Genomic DNA, 22,752 nt, shown 5'->3' with positions numbered 1-22,752 from the left:
CGCCGAATCTGTCGGTCTATGACAGTCAACTGACCGGAGGTCGTGAGTTCGAACCTCACTGCAGGCCAGTTGTTTTTCTGGCTTGCTCTGCTTGCATCGTAGATCGACAGATTCGGCGAGTCTGCGATGGCTTTTCGGTGTACTATTGCTACGGAAGCCGTAATCGTTGGTCATAAAGTAACTTCCGAGGGGCTTGATCACAGATGTTATTAAACACATATGTTTGTGTGTGTCTTTCATTGCGTCATTTAGTATCGGAAAAAAATTACTAAACGTGCTTAAATATGAGTTATCGGTATTGCGACAAAATGCGAAGTATCGGACATTTCTAGACTGAATTACACCCAACAGAACATTGGAAAGGCAATTTGGCGCGTTGTAGAATCCTAAGTGGTGTAACCTTCCCTTAAAAAAGAAACTGATTCCTAAAAAAACTTCTCGAATTATTTTAGACGGTTTGTATTTAAAATACGTGCTTTTAATAGTTATCTTTATTACGAATTAACGATTATTAACTCTACACGGTTCACCTATCAACAAATCTTCGTCGACGCATCCGATTTACTGTATAGCATATAAAACGGGTCTTGATATTTCGCAACACCTTCTCGTTATCACTGTAGTCTGGTTCGATCTGTTTGTTGCTTTTTAGAACAATTCTTCACATTTTTAAAGGACTCTATTGCATCTTCGACGTGGAATTGTTTTTTGTGTTAGCAAATCTCAAACAACGAAAACTCTTGAAGTAATTGAGCAAAACGTTTGCAAACACAGTTAGGGTAAATATGTTGTCAAACTAAAAAAGGTGTTTCAATTAGGAAGCAATTGTAAGCTGTTTGAGTAGCTTAAAGTTATAGCTTGATTCTAACCATTTACCACCTGTGTTTTACTTGCACAAAATGACTCGTCTTTTAAGCTTAGTGCAGACATCATTTTAATAGATAGCACACATACAAACAAACCAAGCATATTTTGACTGAGATAAAATTGTGTTAAATCCACTCCATTTACATGTAATTTGATAGCAAAATCTATATTACGGGTTGAACCTCTTTTTTTCTGTAGTTATATTTTCGGTTCAATTCAATAAAACACACAATTTTGTTCGACAGGCTTAATTCAAATTAATTTGGTCAAAAGGTAAAGTGATGTTATTTGGTATCGTGAATTGGTTTTAAATTATATTTAAATTACAGGACTTCAGGCGATTCGACTTTTATTTAATAAAGAAAACGTAGAGTTAAGAAAGCAGAAACAAAATTTCTTCATTTTTTTTTCTTTAGCTTAAGGTTGATTTTTGCGTACTATGAACTTAAAGCGTCTAACTCAGATTTTTTTATTTTGATATGACACTTATGTGTTTCTTTTTAGCCCATGAAAAAAAATAAAAAACGCAATATATTTTTCACAATTAACAGCTGTTTATATTTCAATGACAGGTTATTTGAATCCACAAACATCGCTTTTACTAGTTGACGTAAAAACGTTCTGTAACTAGCGACAATAGTTTAGTTTTAGGGTGCGTCAAAATAGCAGAACGACACTCGTCCGATTAACTTAGGTTCCGTGCAAGAACGCATTCATCCGACATACTTATAGCTAAGCCTACATACAACAGCTTTAAATCTGTTCGGTGAATATGACGATCCCGTCAGGTCCAGCCTAAAAAACAAGTCAACGTTTTAAATGCCGTAGGCCGTGTCCAAATTACGAAGGCATGTCCTCAACTGCTTTTCGAGAATAAAACGTGTCGAGCAAGTTTAACTTGTAACTTTTTTTCCAACAACTAATTTTTTCCCTTTTGAGCAGAGACGCGCTAAGTTACCAAAATACACAATTCAACCATGTGATTGTCGAAATGAAATTATACTCGCAATAAAGGCCGATATATTTTTTTAATGCCTTTACTTTGAATAAACACAAATTTGCATTCGGTTTAGTTACGCGTTTTCACACTCAAGCTATATACTTGAGTATTATGTAAAACAATCTAAATTCGAATTGTTTATTGTAGGCTATGTTTAATTTGTTTGTTGTCCGCCATGTGTAACGTTTGTTGTGAATATACATAATATTTTGTCGAACTCTAATGACAGTTTCCCGTTATATGTTCGAGAGAGTATTTTATGTATTTAAGCAAAACAGAGGTAGACAACTAAAATCACCAGTATGTAGGAGTTTTATTTTTTTTTCACTTATAGTTATAAGGACGGTTGCGAAACACAAACAAACATATTTAAAAGTAAAAAAGAACAGCAGTTTTTCACGTTTAACAATATTATAATCGTCTTTTTAAATTCATTCCTTTTCGTTTTCAAATATTTGGTTAGTGTTTGTAGAGCTCTGACAAAAATGAACAATACACACAACTGCAATTATAGTGCAAACGTTTTTTTGCGTGTGAAGCATTATATGCTCATTTTCTCTTTTCTGCTTCAAAAAATATTAAAAATGTCAGTTTGACAAAATGGTTTTGTAAATTTAATAAATTTAAGTCCAAAATGTTTGAATTTCGCTTTAATTCACTTATTTCGTTTAGTTTACTTGAAACCCGCCTTATAGGGAAATTTAATTGGTTGGCAGATGTGAATAATGCTGAAAGTCATTTTAACTTGGATATTTCAAATTTCGGCAACGTTTCCTTTTCAATGCCATTAGGTAGTAGCTATGCCTATTGAATACATTTTTTTAACTCGCATGGAGGGTTGTCGCGGATATATCGAGGCGCGAATATTAATAAATTGGTATTAGTCGAGTAATCCACCCGAGCTTATTAGTTCCCGTGGTGGTCCAAATAAATCCGGCAGCAAAGTGCATCACAGCAGGCTTAACGTTCCTACTATACCTGCGATGAAAACGTTCCTACTCTACCTGCGATGTTTTAAAGTCGTTCGCAGACTGCGCAATAATGTCAGGAATGAATATGGGCCACGTCAAAGTTTGTCTCTAATCTTTGTATAATTGTAAAAAAATTATTTTACAGAATTTATGCGACTTTAATTTTTTCTGTATCTTTAACTTTATTTAACGCTGTGCAACACTTTTTCTAACTATTCGTAGGTTTTGATGTAATTTTTTTACCAGTTTGCAGTATTGAGTTATTATCGGCGTGTTGTTACAGAAAACTGTTTCGTTCTTCGTAGTAAATGGGGACACGACAAAAGGGATTGTTCAGTCGTAAGACTGCCACCTGATTCTCGTTAAATCAAAAAAAGTATGCGAATATACCAGCTGACCTGATGGGGGTTTAGTAATTAAAAAAAAATACCCATATACAGTGCAGAAATCTAGGAGAGCACAGCAGGCTGATTATATAGAGAAATACCCCCAAAATTTAAAAGATAGTAGATAGATAGTAGATTATCCACCAGATCTGTCAGAATAAAGTGCCGTTCCCACAAATCGCTATTTGTTCTTTAAAAGCTGTATTTTTGCGGACTCGAAAGTAACAACAACTGTTGTGAAATCGTTTGCATTCCCCAAGCGAAAGTTTTTCCAGGCATTTTTTCAGACGTTGTTTCAGCTAATCTAACGCTCTAATTCATGAATTCACAGTAGGAATAAACAGCTATGGCCTACTATTGTGTTCATATAGTTTATCGACAAAAATGTTTGTTTTTCAAAAATAGATTGGGAGCATTAAAATTAGAGAGGGCTTTTTTGATCAAATCCACCCATTGTTAATGTAAAGGTCCCATAACGAAAAAAGGTTTTTTGTAAATTTACATGTTTGTCGATTTCTGGGAAAAAATCCTGGTTAGGATAAACCTGCATATATGCAATTTTAAACACGGCTGTATTTTGTATTTAGTTTCACAACAACGTAAAATGTTGCTTGGCATAACATGTCAAAATGAAAATGTTGCCAAAAACTGCAGTTGAATCCATCAAAAATGGCATTATTTCAAAAAACATATAAAAAAACAATACTAGTATTGGTTGGATTGTAACCCGCCTCTTGGGTCAAAGGATAAATTCGCGTTGGTCAAAGAAGAAGCTTTGCTATGAGAAAAGTGAAAAACGGCAGACGTCTTGCAATAAAGTTTGGCCAATTATAAATAGCCAAACACGGCAAACTGCTTAGTTTACTTGAAGACATCTGAACTGTGTAAACATTTATGAAATGAAATTACTTCATTGCAGAAGCACTTATTCAGAATTGTGATTTTCGATTTGTTATTTGCTTCTTAAACTACCTAGGAAGGAATAAAGATTAATTCTGACTAGAACGAAGTATATATAATTGCGTGAAACCCGACATACAGCAGTATATAGCAACCAGAAAATCTTTCAGACTTAATTAGCAAAGTTATAAGCTGAGTATTGATTTACTGTTAGAGTTTTCACAGACTTGTATTTAAGCTATACGTTTGTTGATATAAACAATACATATAAATCATTTTGATGTTTGTTTAAGGCTTCAAACTCAAAAAAGTTTTACTAAAATTAAATTTTGGATCCGAGAAACAATGGAACATTCTAACGAACCAGTAAGATTATTTTTACCAAGTAGTAATTTATCATCGTTTTGTGTAAAACATAAGCTAGACAAACTTTAAAATTTAGCCAACCTGTAACTTTCGATTTTTATAATCAAAGTGACATTAAATAAAGATTATATCTAACAAAATTTATTGCCAAGCTAATTTACAATTACATTTATTTTTCTTTTATCTTTTACAAATTATTTGTCGTGTTAAATTTGAAAATTGTAGTTCTGAAAGTTGGGATTTAATTTTAGATTGAATGTTTTATAACGACTTTTTGTCTATTTTAGTGATTAACACTAGTTAAATTCAGTCTACTTGAAGAGTCGTTTTTGCACCTATTTATTTTCGTTTTTATCGGATTAGCCTTGGGCGTACGATTCACGCATTAACCAAACAAATATTTCGTTTTTAACATGTTTTGCCAGTTTCCCAGTGTGTCATACATCGCTTTACCTATGCAGTTCTTCCTTTTTTGAAATTTATCACAAAAACTTGAAAACATTCATAATATGTGAAATACTGTTGACCAATTAAAAATTCAAAAAAATCGTTTAATTGTAAGTAGAGCTGTTTAAATGATCTGCCACCAACAAAGGTTTAGCCACAGTTCGTAGAACTATAGTTAATACTTAACGCGTAGTGATTTTAGAGTACTAAAACAAATAAGCATTGTACTTTGCTATACGTAACAATGTGTTTGTTTTTTTACAGAAAAATTCCAAATGCGCTGCGTTGTGCTTTTTTGTCACAAGCACGACGCCATTCTTTTCGATTGGATACTTCGCCACCGAGTTCGGTCCCATCATACCTGTGTTAAATACAATCTACAACGAGACCTACACTGTAAGTTAAACATACTCACAACCTGAAATGATAAAAATGAAGTAAAAACTGCTTTACGCTGCCTTGGTAAACTTTGCCAATAAGTTTTTATAGACTTTGTTGGTTTTACGTAACCAAATGATTAACGTAACTTGTATCATTACAGGACGTCGAATTCTGGTAAAATATTCTGTCTTATTTAAGATACATATAGCCTTTCATTTAGTAAGGTCGAACATACCGCTTAATACAGAAACAGGCATTCCGAGGTTCAAATAAGATATAGATCTCATACCTGTGGATTCATTTTGATCCTTAAGTTATGGCTTAACAGCAAGTTGAGTGGTGTTGTATGCAGTAGAATAAGCGAACAAATGAATGCATTCTTAGTTTTTTACTAGAATCGTCGTGAGTCACTATGAGTCATTCTGGGCTAAAATTGTTGTAAGAAGATGACTCATGAATGATAGATAGATATTTGCACGTTTGTAATTTGGAAGGTCAAATGATGCGCGAAAGACTAAATATAGCATCATGTTTTTTGTGTTATGTTTTGTAAATCATTGATAGCATAAGTTACTATTTTGTGCACTGATTACGAATTAACGTTGTAAAATGTGTAGCCTATAGGCCCTATATGACTCCTCTGACACCTAAAACAACTAGGCTAAGCCATTAGAGATAGAAAAATATCAGTGGATTCTACTTTACAAATATTGTTGCCATTTGAAAGCTTATTCCACTAACGTTTTATAAAAAGGTTGTATCTTTATGGAATCCAAAACTATTTGCAGCAGGTTTCTACTTGTTCACTGTTTCATTGACGCGAATATAAACAATACAACTCAAAGATCAGATTTTGGTTGCACTCTGGTTTTAAACTTTAGTTTGATTGTTTACTTCCCTTTTATGTACATTTTATGTACGTCCAATTAGTTTTTTTTTTATTTACGATTTTTCGTCAAGTCCAGGTATGGAGAGACACTGCCGGAAAGCATTTGGTTGGCACTGCTAACCCTCACGATATCAATGGTGATTATCGGGGGATTTTTTGGAGGAATCATCACCAAATTCTTTCTCTCCATTCTTTCACGAAAGCACGTGCTCCAATTGTTTCAAGTCACTCACATCATTGGCGTGATGATCGTGGCATTGGTCGGCGGTCTCACGGGATCATATGAAGCAATCATCGTCGGTAGATTAATCGGTGGTCTTCCTGTTGGAGTTTTCTATAGTGAGATTTTTGTTTTAGGTTAAAAAGTAGAGTATATAAAAATCAACAAATGTGTTTAAATTACATAACCGTTGTGGCCTTTTTAAGTTGCTTGATATAAACGAAATGGAAATATCTCCTGAGCTTTTTGCAATGTCAAACTCGAAGAAATATGCATTTTGGTGTCTGTTATCTATTTTGCTTAAAAGAAGAAAGGAACACAAAAGCCTTGTAGTTATTCCTATTTGCAGGTCGCCAAAAACGCTGTTAAGTTTTTTAGCACAACGGTTGGAGGTTTTAGTGCGACGAAGTAAAAATACCAAAGCCCATATAGAAGTAGGTAGAATTTTTAACGTTATCTCTTGATTCATTTTGAACATTTTTTTCGTATTGGAATAGAACAATGAAATAAATGAACCGTTTAAAATGTTATCTACTTCTATATAGGTTTGGTATTCTTACTACGTCTAAAAGAATAGTTTTGAACGAGGCAGCAATTATTGGCAACAATGAAAATGTTTCATTTATGTTATGTAAATCTTGCACTTAACTACGCGCAAACAATATATTTACCTAATGGTATTACTATATTATAAAGTTTGGTACTCATCCAAATTATTGAAGATAAATTAAATTGCTTGCTGCATGTGTGTTTTGTTAGTTTTATGTTAAGTTTTTAAAGTTGACTTACTCATATAACCACTTAACTTGGACTTGACTTGGGCAACTGATGACTTGGACTGGGATGGACTTGTTATACAATCTTGACCTGTTAAATATTCTTCGCAGTTGTTGTTCCGATGTTGATGGCAGAAATGAGCGCACGGGGCAAGCGAGCAATGTGGCAAAGCTGCGCCCTAGTTGCCTTAACCATCGGATTGACATGTGGACCCGTGGCGGCGCACCCTAAGGTAATACAGCTCTGGGTTCATTCTTTAGATATCACAGACCAGTTGTATTACGCATTTGGCGCCTTTATCTGCTTTATTTCGAAATACAACTTTATTTTAGTTGTTATTGCTTTTATATTAGTTGTTAAATTCCATATTATTAATAGCTATTTTTGCATATGATAAGAGTTGCGCTGACGCTTTTTTCAGTCATATTGATAGTCTATCAGATGTTGTCAAACTGCAAAAAGCGTAACCCAATTAGTTCGTAAGAGAAATTTCTGGGCTACAAAAGCAAAAGTCAACATGTATCGGCTTTGATCCGATAACATCGGACTCATCTACGTGTTATGCAAATATAAATTAACCTTCTTGTAATGGTATATTGCGACCAGCTACTGGGCACCTACGACAGATGGCCGATACTTGTCGCAATTGGCGCCATTCCTTCATTGATCTACCTCTTCTGTAGCATCTGGATCCCAGAATCACCTTACTACTACGTACGGGAGAAAAAACAAGAACAGACGATGAAAGTGCTGAGAAAACTAAGGACTGGAAGTGATGTAAGTTAGTTGGCATGGGCGCCCGCACGGGGGTCCAACGGGAGGGGGGAAGGGGGGGGGGGGGCATTTATAAGTGTAATAATATGTATTACTTATAAAGGTTAAAAATATTATACAATACCCATTGCCCCCAGTGGCGTATCCAGGGGGGCGTATTATCCTTTTTTTGTTCGTTTTTGTCATGGTTTAACAAACTGTTTGAAGCGGCGTGCTTTTCAAGTAATTGGGTCGCGCGTCTTAATCTAATGTGAAACCCAAAATCGAGCGAAAAAACGCCTTTTTCGTCTTTTTTGTTTGGTCGACCGTAAACGCTGGAAAATTTTCTCTTTCGTTATTTGTTCAGGTTGATTAATTAGCAAGTGTGTATTCGACAATTGACAACGCTAAGTCCAACCTTCTGTCTTTTTTTCTCGCTAAAAAACGTCGATTAAGCGCAGTATGTTCCTCGTTGTTCGGTCTCTGCGCTAATATCCGATGTTGGTGTAACATCGACATTTGTTTAACTGAAGCAGATTCTTAAAAGGTGCGGTAATGTTGACTGTCGTGCGCATTTCAAAGTCGCCCTTTTTCAAGTTAAGTTAGTTAACGCAAAATTATTCTCTATGAGCATACTCTAAGTCTTTAGTGTGCAATGGACACAACTTATTTTCCCTCAACCGCAGCTTGTAATTTAGCAGACTTGGCACACAGCTCGGCGCAGATGTTACCTGTACGCTAATCGTGGCATAATAACACCCAGAAAAAACGATATTCGTTTAGTATTGCAGGTGGTGAAGACGTGCTTGTAATTTAGCGCTCATTCCGTTCATTTTGCCTGAAGTTAACGATTGCACACCGTGATTTCGCAGCTGGTGCCTGACAGGATTGTCGACGACACACGTGGTCGCTTTTGCTGGACGTATTTGGCTGTTTCTGATTCGTTTTTTTATCACGTCTTGCAATTACCATTCTCAACGTCATACTGTCACTGTTTTATGACGTCATTATTCATCAACGTCAGACGAAAAATAGGGGAATTCCCTAAGTTGGCAATTCAGGACCCCCATTTTTGATTTTCTGACTACGCCCCTGATTGCCCCTCCTCTGGAAAATTTTCTGCGGGCGCCCCTGTTAGTTGGTACAAAGAAATTCTAGATATCATTATATGATGTCTTACTGTATAAGCCTATAAGGAAAGATGTAGAATTTGTGTTTAAATAAAGAAGTAGTTCTCTCTGGTATCCCTAAGGGAGTATCAAGGGGTCTGTACAACACTTTAAAGTTCACTCAACCATTTTAACCAGAGCACATATTTCTTATTTAATTCTAACTGAACTAAATCCTACGAAAGGTAAGTATTATTACGTTAATCGGGCACTATATAAAGACAAATTGTATTGTATTCTCGACAAGTTGTCGCACAACCGTGCTACATCAGGCCAAAATATAAAGACAACATGTAATGCTTTCCGAAAGTGTATTATAGTTGATGTCAAATCATGTCAAGGTTCAGTGTACACCCTTTGTTCAAATGTCGTTTTTGCATAGGACGAACTGAAACGAGAAATGTTTGACATTGAAAAAGAAGTGAACGCGACCACAACAATAGTCGGCATCAAGGAAATGTTGACAACCAAGCAATACAGGTTCGTATTACATGAAAATATTCATCTAAGTTCAAAGATAAACTTATGATCCTTGATATTTCATAAGTTACTATAACACTTTTGAACCTCTTTTTTGGTGCTATGGAGTCTAGAATCTAAATCTAGTATTTGATAAGTTTCCCCGTTGGATGAATTTTTACGTTGTTCTGGTTGTTGCCGCAACTGATTGGAATAGAAATATTTACGGGAAAGTAGCTTTCTCTTTTAATACAGCTTGGCAGCCATTTAGGCTAATAAAATTTTTGATTTCTTGTGTACTAAAAATACTAGCGTCTGTCGTCACCATATTTTCGCTTGAATGTAGGCTGTATGGTTATTCGATACTTGGCAATTTAGTCTGATACCTGATAGTTTCGGCCAAGGTCCTATCCCAGAGGTTCTTAAACATTTTTTACCGCGGACCCCTAAATTTTTTTTTTGACGTCGTGTGGACCACGATTTTTTCAAAAAATGACGTCATAAAGTGACGTCACATTACAAATAAGCTTCATAAATCTGTTGATTTCGTTCTAAAACTGTGAAAGTGAAGTGAAGTTTTAATACATTTTGTGCAAAACCGTTTGGTTTTAATTAAACTGCTTTCTTTGAAAAATGATTACTTTTTAAAAATACAAATAATATTTCGATTAGGCATTCATGGACCCCTAAAACTAATTTAAGGACCCCCAAGGGGTCCATGGACCCCAGTTTAAGAACCCCTGTCCTTACCGATACAGAATGACGTCATTCGTATACACTAATTTAAACAAAATATGTGCAATAGAAATACTTAAAGATAGTTGCTTTGCTTGGTATTTAACGTTTGCTTTTGCGTTAATAGTTTACTTACCTTCAGTTGGTCCACAGTTGCGTTTCAAAATAATTACATTTCAAAGCAAAAATCGCTTGGTATAATTGCAAATCATAGCTTAAATTATTTTACTAATTTGGTGTAGGATCGCCACAGGTAAATCCCTAGTATCGAACGAGTACCGATACCGCCACTGGGTGTCGTGTATCGGCTGCGATCCAATATTATCGAACATTTCTAATGTAGGCCACATACGGTAGTCAATATTGTTTTTGCACAAAATACCATCAGGAAGATTTTAAAAGGTTGTCAAGCCTGTATTCCATTAATCGACATAATAAAAATATTGTCGGTATTCAGAAATCCATTCATAGGGGAGTCATTTAATTCATGGAAACAATAAATGGTTGGAAAGTATTTCACTATACATGCTGTTCCACTTTTAAAATTTACAGTTGGCGGCAATTTCACCTTTGAAATTTGGTTCAGGAAACAAATTATTGCTGTCTTCGCGCTTTACGCTGGTTTAATGTTTTCTGGAGTCAACAACTTTGTTTTCTACACTGATCGCGTGTTTCTGCAAGCTGGAATATCACAGGAAAACGTCACCTACTGTACAATCGGAGTCTTCGTCCTACAATCTATTGCCTCGATTTTCGGGGTAAGACGTGTTCTACAAAATTATAAAATTTGTTTTCTTCACAAATTATTTTATTGTTAACTTTATCCTGGTACATGAATTCGTTTTTATATTTGTTAATAGAACATTCATACAAATCGAGAAGTTCTCCTTTTAACCAGCTATAATTGTTCGTTAAACTGCCGGGTAAAGTTTTATTTAAGTTTGATTAGATCTTTCACGAACTACTTTTTTGAACTCACAGTCATTCTTCATCAAAATATTCGGCGGGTTGAAGGTTAACATTGTATCTACGATCCTTATCATTATTGCACTCACGGTTTTCACGATCAGTCAAGCAACTCGTCATCTTGCTCCTAATGTCATGCCCATCATCGCAATCATATCCACTGCATTGTTTTTTATCAGGTAGTTCCCGATGTGTTCAAAGCATTTCGGTAGATTAATAAATGTGAGTTTGAAGGGCCAATAAGTATCAATTAGCGGCTTTTCTTTAAAGAATTAAATCGAAAAATTCGGAAAGTTTGGCGAAGTTTAGCATAGAAATTACCGGATGTTTCGAATCTCGAAAAACAACCTGCGATTCAAGCAAATTTACAATCTGTTGGGTGTTTAATCAAAGCCCAGCAGCACTACAAGTATTCTAATTTGCTGTAAAACGATCTGGCGCTGCCCTATAAGTCTTTCATTTTTGTGCAAATCAACCATTAAAGCAAGGCGCGAGCAACCTACTGACCAATACCAGTAGTTCTCGGCCGTTTAATTGACTTGACAGTTTTTTCATTTAAGATTCGTAAGTCATAACATATGATACGTAAATTACCCAATTTATACTGTACGAAGTTAGAATGACGTTTTTTGTTTAAATCAGTTTCGCAAAATTGATTCTCATCGTGGTTTTCACGAAACAATAAGAAAGTTATACTTCGAATTTTCCTATTTTTAGCTGGCATTGTTATAAAGTTTACCAAAGGTTTTATTAGTTTACTGTATAATAACAGTTTAAATCTTATGAGCCTTGCGAGCCGTTTTTGCATGAATAAAATTGAACGCTTTTTAAAAGTTTTTGATTGTTTACAAACAAAATGTAATGTGTGGATAAGGTTTAATTCGAAACGTTAAAAAAACGTAGACGTCTCTTTTGTGACTAAGTTATGCAGGCTAAATTCGAATGTGTCGTGAAACAACCATAGCAATTAGGGTCGACCTAGCAAGAGCAACGTTTTGCTCAACGTTCGAACCTCACCTCACGTATGAGAACCTGGTCTACATAACATATATGCACATGTGTGTAATAGAGTATTAACTTTCTGCCATAATGTGTGCATGATCACATAATTTCCTGCTGTATTTCGCAGTTACTTTGGCGGTGTTAATTTGACGACGCTTGTCCTTGCCACTGACATCACAATCGAACCGACACGCACCACCGCTTTCGGATACGGATCGGCGGTCTTGTGGACCACGTCATGGTTCGTCGGTTTCATTCCGCCATATTTACGGGTGAGAGCAGTGCAACCCGTGGCTTATGAGGAAATATGGTCTTGGAGCTATGTTTATTGAGTCATGCTTTATATTAGTGGCGTTACAGAGTCCTAAAACTTAGGTCATTTTGATATGACTTAAGTCCAAGTCAAATCAAAATAACGAGTTCAAGTCCAAGTCCGAGTCATCAATTGCCCAAGTTAAGTCCTAGTCAAGTCATTACGAGAACCAGTCAACTTCAAGGCATGTCATTGACATAAAAGTGTTAAACTATTAAAATTGATAAACTCTAAATCAACAAATTTGCCCAAAATACTTCAGTCAAGTCAAGTCATTTAAAAACACTCGCTTAAGGGCACTTTATTCAAGTCAATGACATAAGTCATTCTAACAGGTCATTTGTGTGAACCTCAATCGTCAGTTTTCATTTTGAAGCGTTTCCTTAATTTCCTTTTGAATAGTTAATAAACACCATTTCTCGAGCGATAAGACAAAACATGTTTAAGTAAATCAAAACATATCTTATATATTACATATAACATAATTATATATATATTGCAGAGTTAGCAGTGGGCAAGCTAATAAAAACATCAAATCTAGTAAATAGTAACATTCCAAAAATTGTTAAATGAAAACGAAGCTTCATTTCTCTCAAGACCTTATTTTTTAATATTTTTCCATACATTTTTTTACCAATACGTTTTGTTTTTTGCTGCATTGCTCGGACAGATTAAAGACTAATTGATCTGACAGTTAATTTAGTTAGTTTTAAAGTTACTTCCATCTACGTATCTGAAATATATCATTGCTACTGTTGGTTCACATATGTTCCTGTTTTAACCTATATTTTGCCGTGTGAGAAATAAAAGACAAATATGGGACGCCTCTCTACAGCGTTAAGGCAACGAATGGCCGTCAAACAGTAATGAATTTCATAACGTAGCAGTATGATTTATGTACGAAGTAAAGTGAGGAAGAGTTCCCTGAAATTCGAGAGTCGAGCTTAGTATAGTATCCTTAAAAATAGAGGCTCAAATAATCGTAAAAAATATATCCGATAAATCTCTTGGCGTAGCCTAAAATAATGGAGTGGAAAAAACTATTTTGGTTCTTTATTGCGTATCAAGAAAAGCGTGCACTGGTATTTTTTTAGATTGGAATGGGAGCTTATTCGATGACCATATGGCTTGGATGCACAATCTTCTATCTAGTATTCCAGCTGGTGTTTCTTCCAGACACAAAAGGAAAGACACAGGACGAAATCCAGAATCACTTCAAGTGAATAAAATGGCCGAGATTTTAGCAGTGAATCGAAAATGGTTACCAAAAATTTTACCAGCAAATAACATTTCCTTAATGCTTGACTTGGACCCTTGTAATTTTTTTTACAATATTTAGATTGCTTTTAGATTTTAATCCTTTTACGTTTTTTTTTATAAATTTGCTTTTAGAATAGAGTTGACATTTTAAATTAATATATTAAACTGTATTACAAAATCTTGTCAAAAAGGCTTTCATTTTAAACCAGATAAATCACCCAGTATAAACGGTGGATATATCAAATTTGTTTATTGCGCCATTTTCATTTTTTTGCGTTTTTGTATCTTAAATATTAACAACTTTATAAACATAAGGTTGTTTTTGTCGTCGTTTATTTGTGAGATGTTCAACGTTGCGAGGTTTACTGTTAACCTTCATTTTACTGCGAAAAAAACTTCTGCCGATATTTATAAGACGAAACAAGCAACAGCTTTAAGTATTCGGTCGTAATCAACATGTATTGAAAAAGTTAAAAATACACTGGAGAAATTACAATGACATAATAAGTAGTCTCTCCGCAAGGAGAACACCTAATAAGATCTGTAAAAATTCACATCTAACGCCGAATAATCTACAGTTCCATAGTATAATTCGGAAGTACTCACCACGGTCAAAAACCAAAATCGCAGTAATAACTATCTGGGAATAACACCTAAATCCGTCAGAATAAGAACTACATATACGTGCATTATTTTGCGTTTTATCCGGTTTAACGTGGGTAAAGCGTTGCAGGGATTTTGAGATCCGCGTGAAATAAAAGTGTGCAAAGCGATTCATTTGTTTGATGAAATCTTCTTTTTAGAACAACTTTTAAATGCTAATGGCGTAACCTAAAGCAGTGTTGTATACAAGTCATTTTGAAATGATTTAAGACCCATTCAAGGTCAGTTGTGAAATACTTGAAGTCCGAATCACGTCTTTTCAAAACATAAGAATTCATAGTTTGTCAGTTGACCAAATTCGGTTCCAGTCCAGTAATTATAAGAGCAAGTAATTTCTAAGTCAAATCACTTATATCAAAATAAAACCATAAACTTTTAAAACTAGCAAACTCGTTTGATTATAAGCAGATCTGAGCGAATTGAGCGAGCCGAGATTTTTATAGAGCGTTATCTTCCAAAATAGTGACGTTACAAAGTTGCAATTTTTGCTTTCCAGCAAACACTCTTTTGGCAAAAAAATGATAAAAAATAATATTCATAAATATGAATGTTAGTATTAAGCGATATTCACCCTTAACTGTCGATCCAACAAATGTAAAAATTTAACGATGTAAGCTAGGAGGCAACATCCCTAAAAAGCGCCATAATTTTTATTTCATTTGGAAGAAGTTGCTGGAAAACTTTAGCAAAGATATTCATTGAAGATATCTGTCAATGTCACGGAAAACTGTATCTCCTCCATTTTGTGTCACAACACGTCATCTTAGATTATAAGTAATCCAATTAGTAGACACGCGGCAAGAAATTCCTCCCTGATTGGTGCGCGCGTTTCGCAAGTTTGTTGCGAATTTGAATTTCAGTCGCGTGGCCATTCTGCAAGGAAACAGTTGCTGGGAAGGTTCGAATGTTCTAAGGTAAGTTGTATCTGGTTTCAAAACAAATAATAAACTGCGTAATTACTGTACCCTTTAGAATTTAGATAAACTAAGCCTGTAGGGATTGTAGGCTGATTGACTCTTGGCATTTTATTTAACCGAATAAGTTAAGTTTGTTGTCTACGCTTGGTTTGTCGATGTGTTGTTTAGTCTGAAATGAAAGTGGGGCCAAGGGTTGGGTAGGGAACCTCCAAGGGTGGTATTGGGCTCAAGATATTTCCGGGTGGCATCCTAGACTGGCCCCACTGTGTGAATGGGAAGTGGTGTAGTTTCTGTGCATGTAAAGTGTAGTTATAATATGACAGATTATTGTTTTTAAGCGTTTACCTGAAAAGACTGGATTAAATTACAATCTTGCTCGCATTAACCATTTTGTTTTATTTATTTTAGGTTCTGGTTGATTCAACACACAATTATGTAGTTTGCAGCAACTTTGCAGTGTAACTACATCTAGAATTACGTCAAATAAATGTGTAAAGCGTTGGGCAGTATATTTATATGGATTAGCTCATATTAAGTAAAGGTGGACAAATTCATAACGACAAAACAGTTTTAAAAACTTGTTTTGCAGACCCCTTCTCCACAACACATGGCGCTGAAACGTTTTCTTCGTTATAAACATTAAAGGTATGTTTTACCATGTTATGTCGTACAACTTTTCAGCATCGAATTTGGGTTCGGCAACTAACCTTTAGCCGGCCCACGTTTTTCGGATATATTAGCTAAAGTTGAAATCACGTTTTTTTATTATAATGGCAAAAAATGCTTTGGCTAAACACTAATTCCGGCTCGGTTAACAAAAGTTTAAACATTAAATCCGGCTAGGTATTGTAACACTTATATTTGGGCGCTGTCCGGATTTTTGTCATTATTATTACGTCGTTTCACGTCTGAACTATTATTGTATCGCATTGTAACTTAAAATGTTCAATATTTGCAAGATTTTATTTGAAGGGTGATTGATCGCGGAGCGGTGTTTAAGGACAACAGAATCTGCGGCAAAAACTGAACATAAACGCTATGGAATATTTTTAATGGACTCCTAATTACTCCTTTTCTTTGCTCTTTAACACTTATCTTCACAACCCAGCTGGATGTGCTTAATATTGTTTAAACATTTGCAGTTGTATTACGAAGATTCACTACACCTCAGTTTCGGACCTTCAATTTAAAGCCGGCTGGTTTCGCCATTCCTTTTTCTAAAAGTTCATCAAGGGTGAGTGACATCTTGGTTTTTGAACAAACGTAAAGAATTTACGTAATTGTAAAAGTTGAGTAAAAACAAGCCTTAGGATTTTTAGCTCGATTTCAGAATATATTATTGACTGAAGGCCACCGAATTTCGTATTATCTGCAGTTTGTTCAAACCAGCGTTTTAATCAAATAGTCATACATCATGGGCCACATAGGTATCTATAGGAAAAACAAACCACTTTAATTCCCTATAAATGTTGATTTACATGATTACGTTGGCAAAACAAAGTCTTATGTAAAAAAACTTGTTTTGCATATTTTAACAATTTAGTGGATGCTGGTATTTCACTAAGCGATATTTATTGGTATAAAAACGCTGCTTGTATAACACAGGTAATTTTTCATTGAAAGTAACAGTGTAAACACAGGAGCTTTATGGCCTTTGCGGGGGCGCGAGTTTCGCTAAATTATGTCATGGGGGCGCTGCCCAAAGTTTTTTAAAGTAATTCCATCGGTTTAATTTACATTCAGGTTCGTTTTTGAACTGCCAAGACAGGGAAATCACCTCACAAACAAAACCCGGGGAACTCGCCAGCAAGGTTTTTCCAAAACAATTCCTTCATCGTGGAAAGAGGGATATTATGTTGCCGAATGAGGTTTTTAGTTTTGTCTATTCAATTTTCATTAAACGTTTTAATGGAAGAAACCCTGATTGCAAAGCGAAAACGTGAGTAGATCGACATCATCTTGACCTATTCGTTTCGCTACGAACATGCAGCATCTTTCAATAATGTGACTGAGCAGTAAATCAAAGCACCACCACTTACAAAAGGTTGATATCATGAATTTTATAGTCGGGAGTATTTATTAGAACCATCCAAGGTTTTGTCTTCGCAAATCGTTTTTAAGCTACAATACAGATCGGTGCGTAGTGTACCCAAGTTGTAAACCTTGTTTCGTAAATTCGTTTGAACTTTACTTTAGATTAATTCGTACCCGCTTAAGCATTTTTCTATCGAGGAAAGATGGCAGTTTTAACCTGCTGATAATTTTACCTTTTGTTGGACTAGAACTTTGCTATGACGTCAAACTTCACCGTTGCTCGAATCGGCTGGATCTCCGTTTTGTTGCCAGAAAAGCACCGCTTCATCAATATTAGAGTGAGTTAGCTTTGCATAATATAACTCTATAAAGAGTTTACTAAACTATAACAAAATAAACTCGTTTAAAAAATTATGTTTAAAATCATTTTTTTATTGATTGTGACGTTTTCTTAACTTTTTCGTTCAGAAATATAATTCAAAAGCACGACGAAAATCAAACAACACAATGAGGCTATTCGATAAGAGAAGGCAATCAGCCAAAATGGTAAGGTTGCCTATAATAGTGAGATTTTATAAAAAAATCCAAAAACATTTGGTAAAATATGTCGTTCACTAGTGAGATGTTAACAGACGACTGAAAAGGATTCACAGGATTTACAGACGACTGAAAGGATTCACTTGGCAGTCTGAAAACTTAGTTTTCAACCTTTATCCTAAGAACTTAAAGCTGATATGTCTTCGGCGACCTCTCGGGGAATTGGCCGGCGAGCGAAGACACCGAAATTCTTCGCGAACGGAAAGAACTGGACTCTTCTCTTCATAAAGCCCTTCATCAATTCATCACAAGCATGGAACCGCAACTTCCATCTCTACTTCCAAGCATCCAACCATTATCTCATCGTCAACAATCCCAAGATCTCCGCAAGCTTTGAATGTCCTTTTCCTCGTCCAGCCAAATCGACACAAGTCCTGCTGCTTGCAAAAGCAATCAAGTGTTGTATAGAATTAGAGGCTGTTGCGTGAGTCGATTAAGGCCGTGGGGTTTGTTTATAGGCCTAACACCGCTCTAACGTGCCTTGCTTTACAGGTAACCGTCTGCGCAAACCAAGGCTTGGCAGGGAGCCTTGCTTGCGCTTATACGGTACAACAAGCTGCTGCCGCGAGAAAGGTGTTATTTAGCTGAGAGGTTGACCCTTAGGCGCGGCACCATTTAAAAAAGTAGGATACGGCCTGTAGTTGTCCCCATAAACTGTTAGCGGGATTCCGGGCAGCCGCCAAGCACCAAACAGGGTTCGTTTAGTTCGGAGTGCGGAGCCCGTAAACGTTCGCCCGTAAGGTTTGCGGTTTAGTTTAGCTCAGGTTTGTTCTGCTTGCTTTAGGGATAGGGTTAAATTATGATAAATTGGGTTTCCCATATTGCTAAATTGAAACGGTGCCTACGATACTAGATAGGGCCTTGCGCATGAAAGGCACTTGTTCATACAACCTCGTGTTAAGACACTTTCCCCCAAATATTAGATCTAGGGCATTTATTTGACTTTTTTGTGAGCCTTTGACCGATCCCCGTTGACACTGGTTTTAAACGGAGTTTAACATCAGTCGTATTTTTAGAGTGTTGTTTACAGCGTGTTAGCTTAGCACTGCCACTACAGTGGCTTATTCAGAAGCAAGTTCTCTTCTTGGCATTTTCACCCACACACAATCACACTAGCCCCCTCCATTCCCAGCCCGCCATCTAGCAATTGAAAATGCCGGAAGAGAAACCGAAAGCGTTGAAAACCAGTTTAACCTTTACCTGTTAAATTGCGACATTGGCTGATAACGGAATTCTGTTTCAGCGACAAAACTTACCTCGCGTCCTTCCGACGTGTGACGAGTGTCACGCCTTGCCAGTGCACTCGTCCGGTCATGGGCTCGCCCCTTTTTTTCACCTTGACTGCTTGTGTCAGATTTGTGCAGTTATTTACTTTGTGTATTCTCGTTGACCCCACGGTTGTTGTCGGCAACGCCGTATTTAAATTGTTAGTTATTTAAGACAGTTCTCTTAAGCCTTGGGAGCATTGGGCGAAATCGCGCGACAGCCTCGCCTTTTACAATTTTTCTGCACATTTTTTTAGCGTACCTTTATTGTCGCTTAGCAACAGTCAGGCGCAGTCCTGTGCGGCGAGGGTCGTTTCCACTTAATTTTATTGCGTCTTTTATTGACTCTGTCGCCCAGGATTGCGAGCAAATCGGCAGCAGCGAATTTTCGTGTCTAATTTTTTGTACAACATCCAACAGAAACGATAAGTGTTCGAGTTGCAATGGCGAGTTGACGATTCGAGTACGAGTGCGACTGATCTTGACGAGTATACGCTGAACCACCTTTCGAAGATAACCCCACCATCCTTTTTTTATTATCACTTAGTCAGAAAGGACTTTCTTAACTTTTTAAACCCGTTGTATAGTTTGTCAGGATAGCTGCACTTTGCTGCTGTCGATATTAGGGCTTATTGCGTTGCGTTGCGAGTTATGACAGGAAGTTTAGATGCCAGGAACAATCGCGCCTTGTAAATTGTTTTTGAAGCGATATTAGACTTTATTAAAACTTGTGCAACTGTTGAACTGCTAAACTAAACTCTGCGTCTGAATTATGTGTTGTTTGTTTTCTAAATATCTTAAGGCTTACTCTGAGCCCTGACGATTGTTTCCAAACTTCTGCGTTGTTAGATGCTTTTGCCTAAAACGCAGTGGTTTTGGCGTTTTCCTAGTTGTTTCCAAACTCGGTTTGGCGTCCTACAATTTGTTTCCAAACTCTGTTTTGGCGTCCTAAAATTGTTTTCCAAACTCTGTTTGGTGTTCTAGTTCCTAAAACTGCAAATTGTACGTTGTGCGCAAATAAAAGAAAATTTACATTTTGAGTTGTCGTTAATGGTTCAAACAAAACGGAATTGGTAAGTCCGTAAAATGCAGTACTTTGTATTACTTCAGCAAGTCATAACGTCGCTATTTTATATTTATAATTTGGGCTTGATCGAAATACCTTTTGAAAGACTGACTTCATCCTGGCAATTTCACCGAAGCCCGAAGCCCTTCCCCTAAAAGCCCAAAGCCCGTTAAACGTCGATGGAATTGCCGGATTGAGAAAACCTTTTGATAGGAATTCGATCTTTAGGTTGCAATTCGAATGCTTCAGCCGGTCTCGTAATTCACTGAGTGGACGCCGCCTTGTATTTCCATGCAAACAGCCCTAAACCATGCCTTGCCCCAAAAAAGTTTTTTTTTCTTGGAATTGCCTGGCGGGGAATGCTTGGTGGATTTTCTTGAATCGATCTGAAGGGGTTTAATTTTTTTTAAATTATGGGACGAAATTGTTCAACTTTACGGAAGAGTATCTACCACATGTTACAATTAACTCTTGTGTTGGAACTTTTGTTGTTTTTCATGTGTATTCCAACTTTCTCGAAGAATGGAAAGAAGATTTACTCGGTCCTTTCCTTTGATATCAGCAAACCAAAGTTTGGTAAGATATACTACATTATTAGTATGTCTAAATTTAATCGTCGCCTAATCATCAACCTTTTTAACTTTCAAGGTTGCATTCAAACAACGCGTTGTACGACAAGATTTCGCACAGAAACTTCTCCCGTACGAATTCAACAACTGGTTGGAGGATCAAGTTCTTGTCTGAATATTCCACAAGCGTTTCATATCCGGCAGCGGAGATGGGAGATCCTCCTCAACGTATTCCAGCACCTCTTCATCCATGGGAAGTTGAGGTTGCCGGGAAGCGGATCGTTGTTGAAAGTAGGTGGAATTGCCGGATTGGAAAAACCTTTTCAAAATAGAGATTCAATTCGAATTTAGGTTGCAATTTTGCTTCAGCCGATCTCGTAATTCACTGAGTGGACGCCGCCTTGCATTTTCATGCAAACAGCCCTAAACAATGCCTTGCCCTAAAAAAGTTTTTTTTCTTGGAATTGTTGGGCAGGGAATGCTTGGTGGATTTTCTAGTATCGATCTGAAGGGGTTTAATTTTTATAATTATGGGACGAAATATTTTAAAACTCCACTGAAGAGTATCTACCACATATTACGATTAAACTCGTGTTGGAGCTTTTGTTTTTCATGTGTATCGCAACTTTTTATGAGGACGAAAAGAAGATTTCTCGGTGGCTTGCGTTGAAACCAGGAAACCTCACACTTTGGTAAATATACTATATTTAAGTTTTGAAGCCAAATATTGTCTAAATTTAATCGTCGCCTAATGCAACCTCTCAATTTTCAAAGTTGCATTCATACGCGTTTTACGACAAGATTTCGCACAGAAGCTTCTCTCGTACGAATTCAACAACTGGAAGGAGGATCAAGTTGCCTACATTGTTTGTTTTTTCTGTCGTACAAAGTAATCTCTCCTAGTACTATAGCTGCTTGCTGTATGGAAGGTGAGTAACCTTGGTGTTTTTCCTTTTGATTTCAGCAACCTGCACCCGAAAATAGTCGAATCGCGGGGAGCTCATTTTCCAGCTGTGATTTACTACAATTACTACTTTTAGGTAACGTTGTATTGTGTGGTTGTTTTTCTTCAGACCAAACGATGTTTATCTTTGGAACAATGGAAATTCCTGGATTTAGAAAAGTAGACTTACCTAAGCAATTTTGTTTTCTGATTCAAAAATAAAATCGCTGAATTGGCAAAAAGGTGTTGAAGGTAAATGTAAAATTTGCATGCCCAGAATTTATTTCAATAAGTACTATGTTATAGTTTACGTTTCAGTAAAAAGATTTTTCCACAAGAAATTGAGTAAGTAAAGGTAGATTACAAGATGCCTAATTTTCCACCCCATATTTTCATTTAGGTCAAGATGTCGTACCGGATACGAAAACACGCTTTACGCCCATGTCCGACTCTGTGGGATTTTTCTTTAGGCAAGGCGGTAAGTCAAATGTCGTCTTGAACGTTAATAAATACCTTAATTGCTAAGGAAATTGCGTGGCTCACGCTAATTTGCAAACCGTTCATTTCAGGCCAAAGAACACGATTTCACTGTTTGTGGGTGTCAATACTAAACCCTTTCGAGAAAAAAAAAATAATCTTTTGAGGTTTAAGTAAATCAAATGCATTCCTACATCTTCGCACTCCACTATTGTATGTGTAATACCCTCGTATGTTGTTGTTGCACTATAGTGTGTTGAATATGTTAACTTGTTTTTATTGACGCAGATCTTTTTCCACACTCTTCGACACATACAAAACAGAAGGAAAATGAAGAGGCTTTAACCAAGACACAGCTAG

At 36.3% G+C, this 22,752-nt stretch overlaps 1 protein-coding gene across 1 annotated transcript; it reads left to right on the top strand.

Annotated features, from left to right (window-relative positions):
• The first annotated feature begins 4,469 nt into the window (after positions 1 to 4,469).
• LOC146145742 (solute carrier family 2, facilitated glucose transporter member 5-like) lies at positions 4,470 to 13,837 on the top strand. Its single transcript, XM_083390665.1, has 10 exons — positions 4,470 to 4,490; positions 5,202 to 5,333; positions 6,279 to 6,546; positions 7,315 to 7,436; positions 7,811 to 7,981; positions 9,509 to 9,606; positions 10,907 to 11,078; positions 11,302 to 11,465; positions 12,416 to 12,560; positions 13,696 to 13,837. The coding sequence occupies exons 1-10, from the start codon at positions 4,470 to 4,472 to the stop codon at positions 13,822 to 13,824; spliced, it is 1,422 nt and encodes a 473-aa protein (XP_083246791.1). The 3' UTR covers positions 13,825 to 13,837.
• Positions 13,838 to 22,752: the final 8,915 nt, after the last annotated feature.

The sequence above is a fragment of the Ascidiella aspersa genome, chromosome 5, assembly GCF_963924565.1.
Source record: "Ascidiella aspersa chromosome 5, kaAscAspe10.2, whole genome shotgun sequence".
Lineage (NCBI taxonomy): Eukaryota > Metazoa > Chordata > Ascidiacea > Phlebobranchia > Ascidiidae > Ascidiella > Ascidiella aspersa.
Note: the sequence above shows the minus strand (reverse complement) of the source record. Positions and strands in the feature narration are given on the sequence as shown.

What these genes read in the sequence shown, in the direction of transcription:
- LOC146145742 (XM_083390665.1), top strand. Translation starts at nt 4,470, where the DNA reads ATGGAACATTCTAACGAACCA. An exon ending in CTATTGCCTCGATTTTCGGG is followed by an intron (nt 11,079 to 11,301) that starts GTAAGACGTGTT and finishes TTGAACTCACAG; the next exon opens with TCATTCTTCATCAAAATATT. An exon ending in TCATTCCGCCATATTTACGG is followed by an intron (nt 12,561 to 13,695) that starts GTGAGAGCAGTG and finishes GTATTTTTTTAG; the next exon opens with ATTGGAATGGGAGCTTATTC.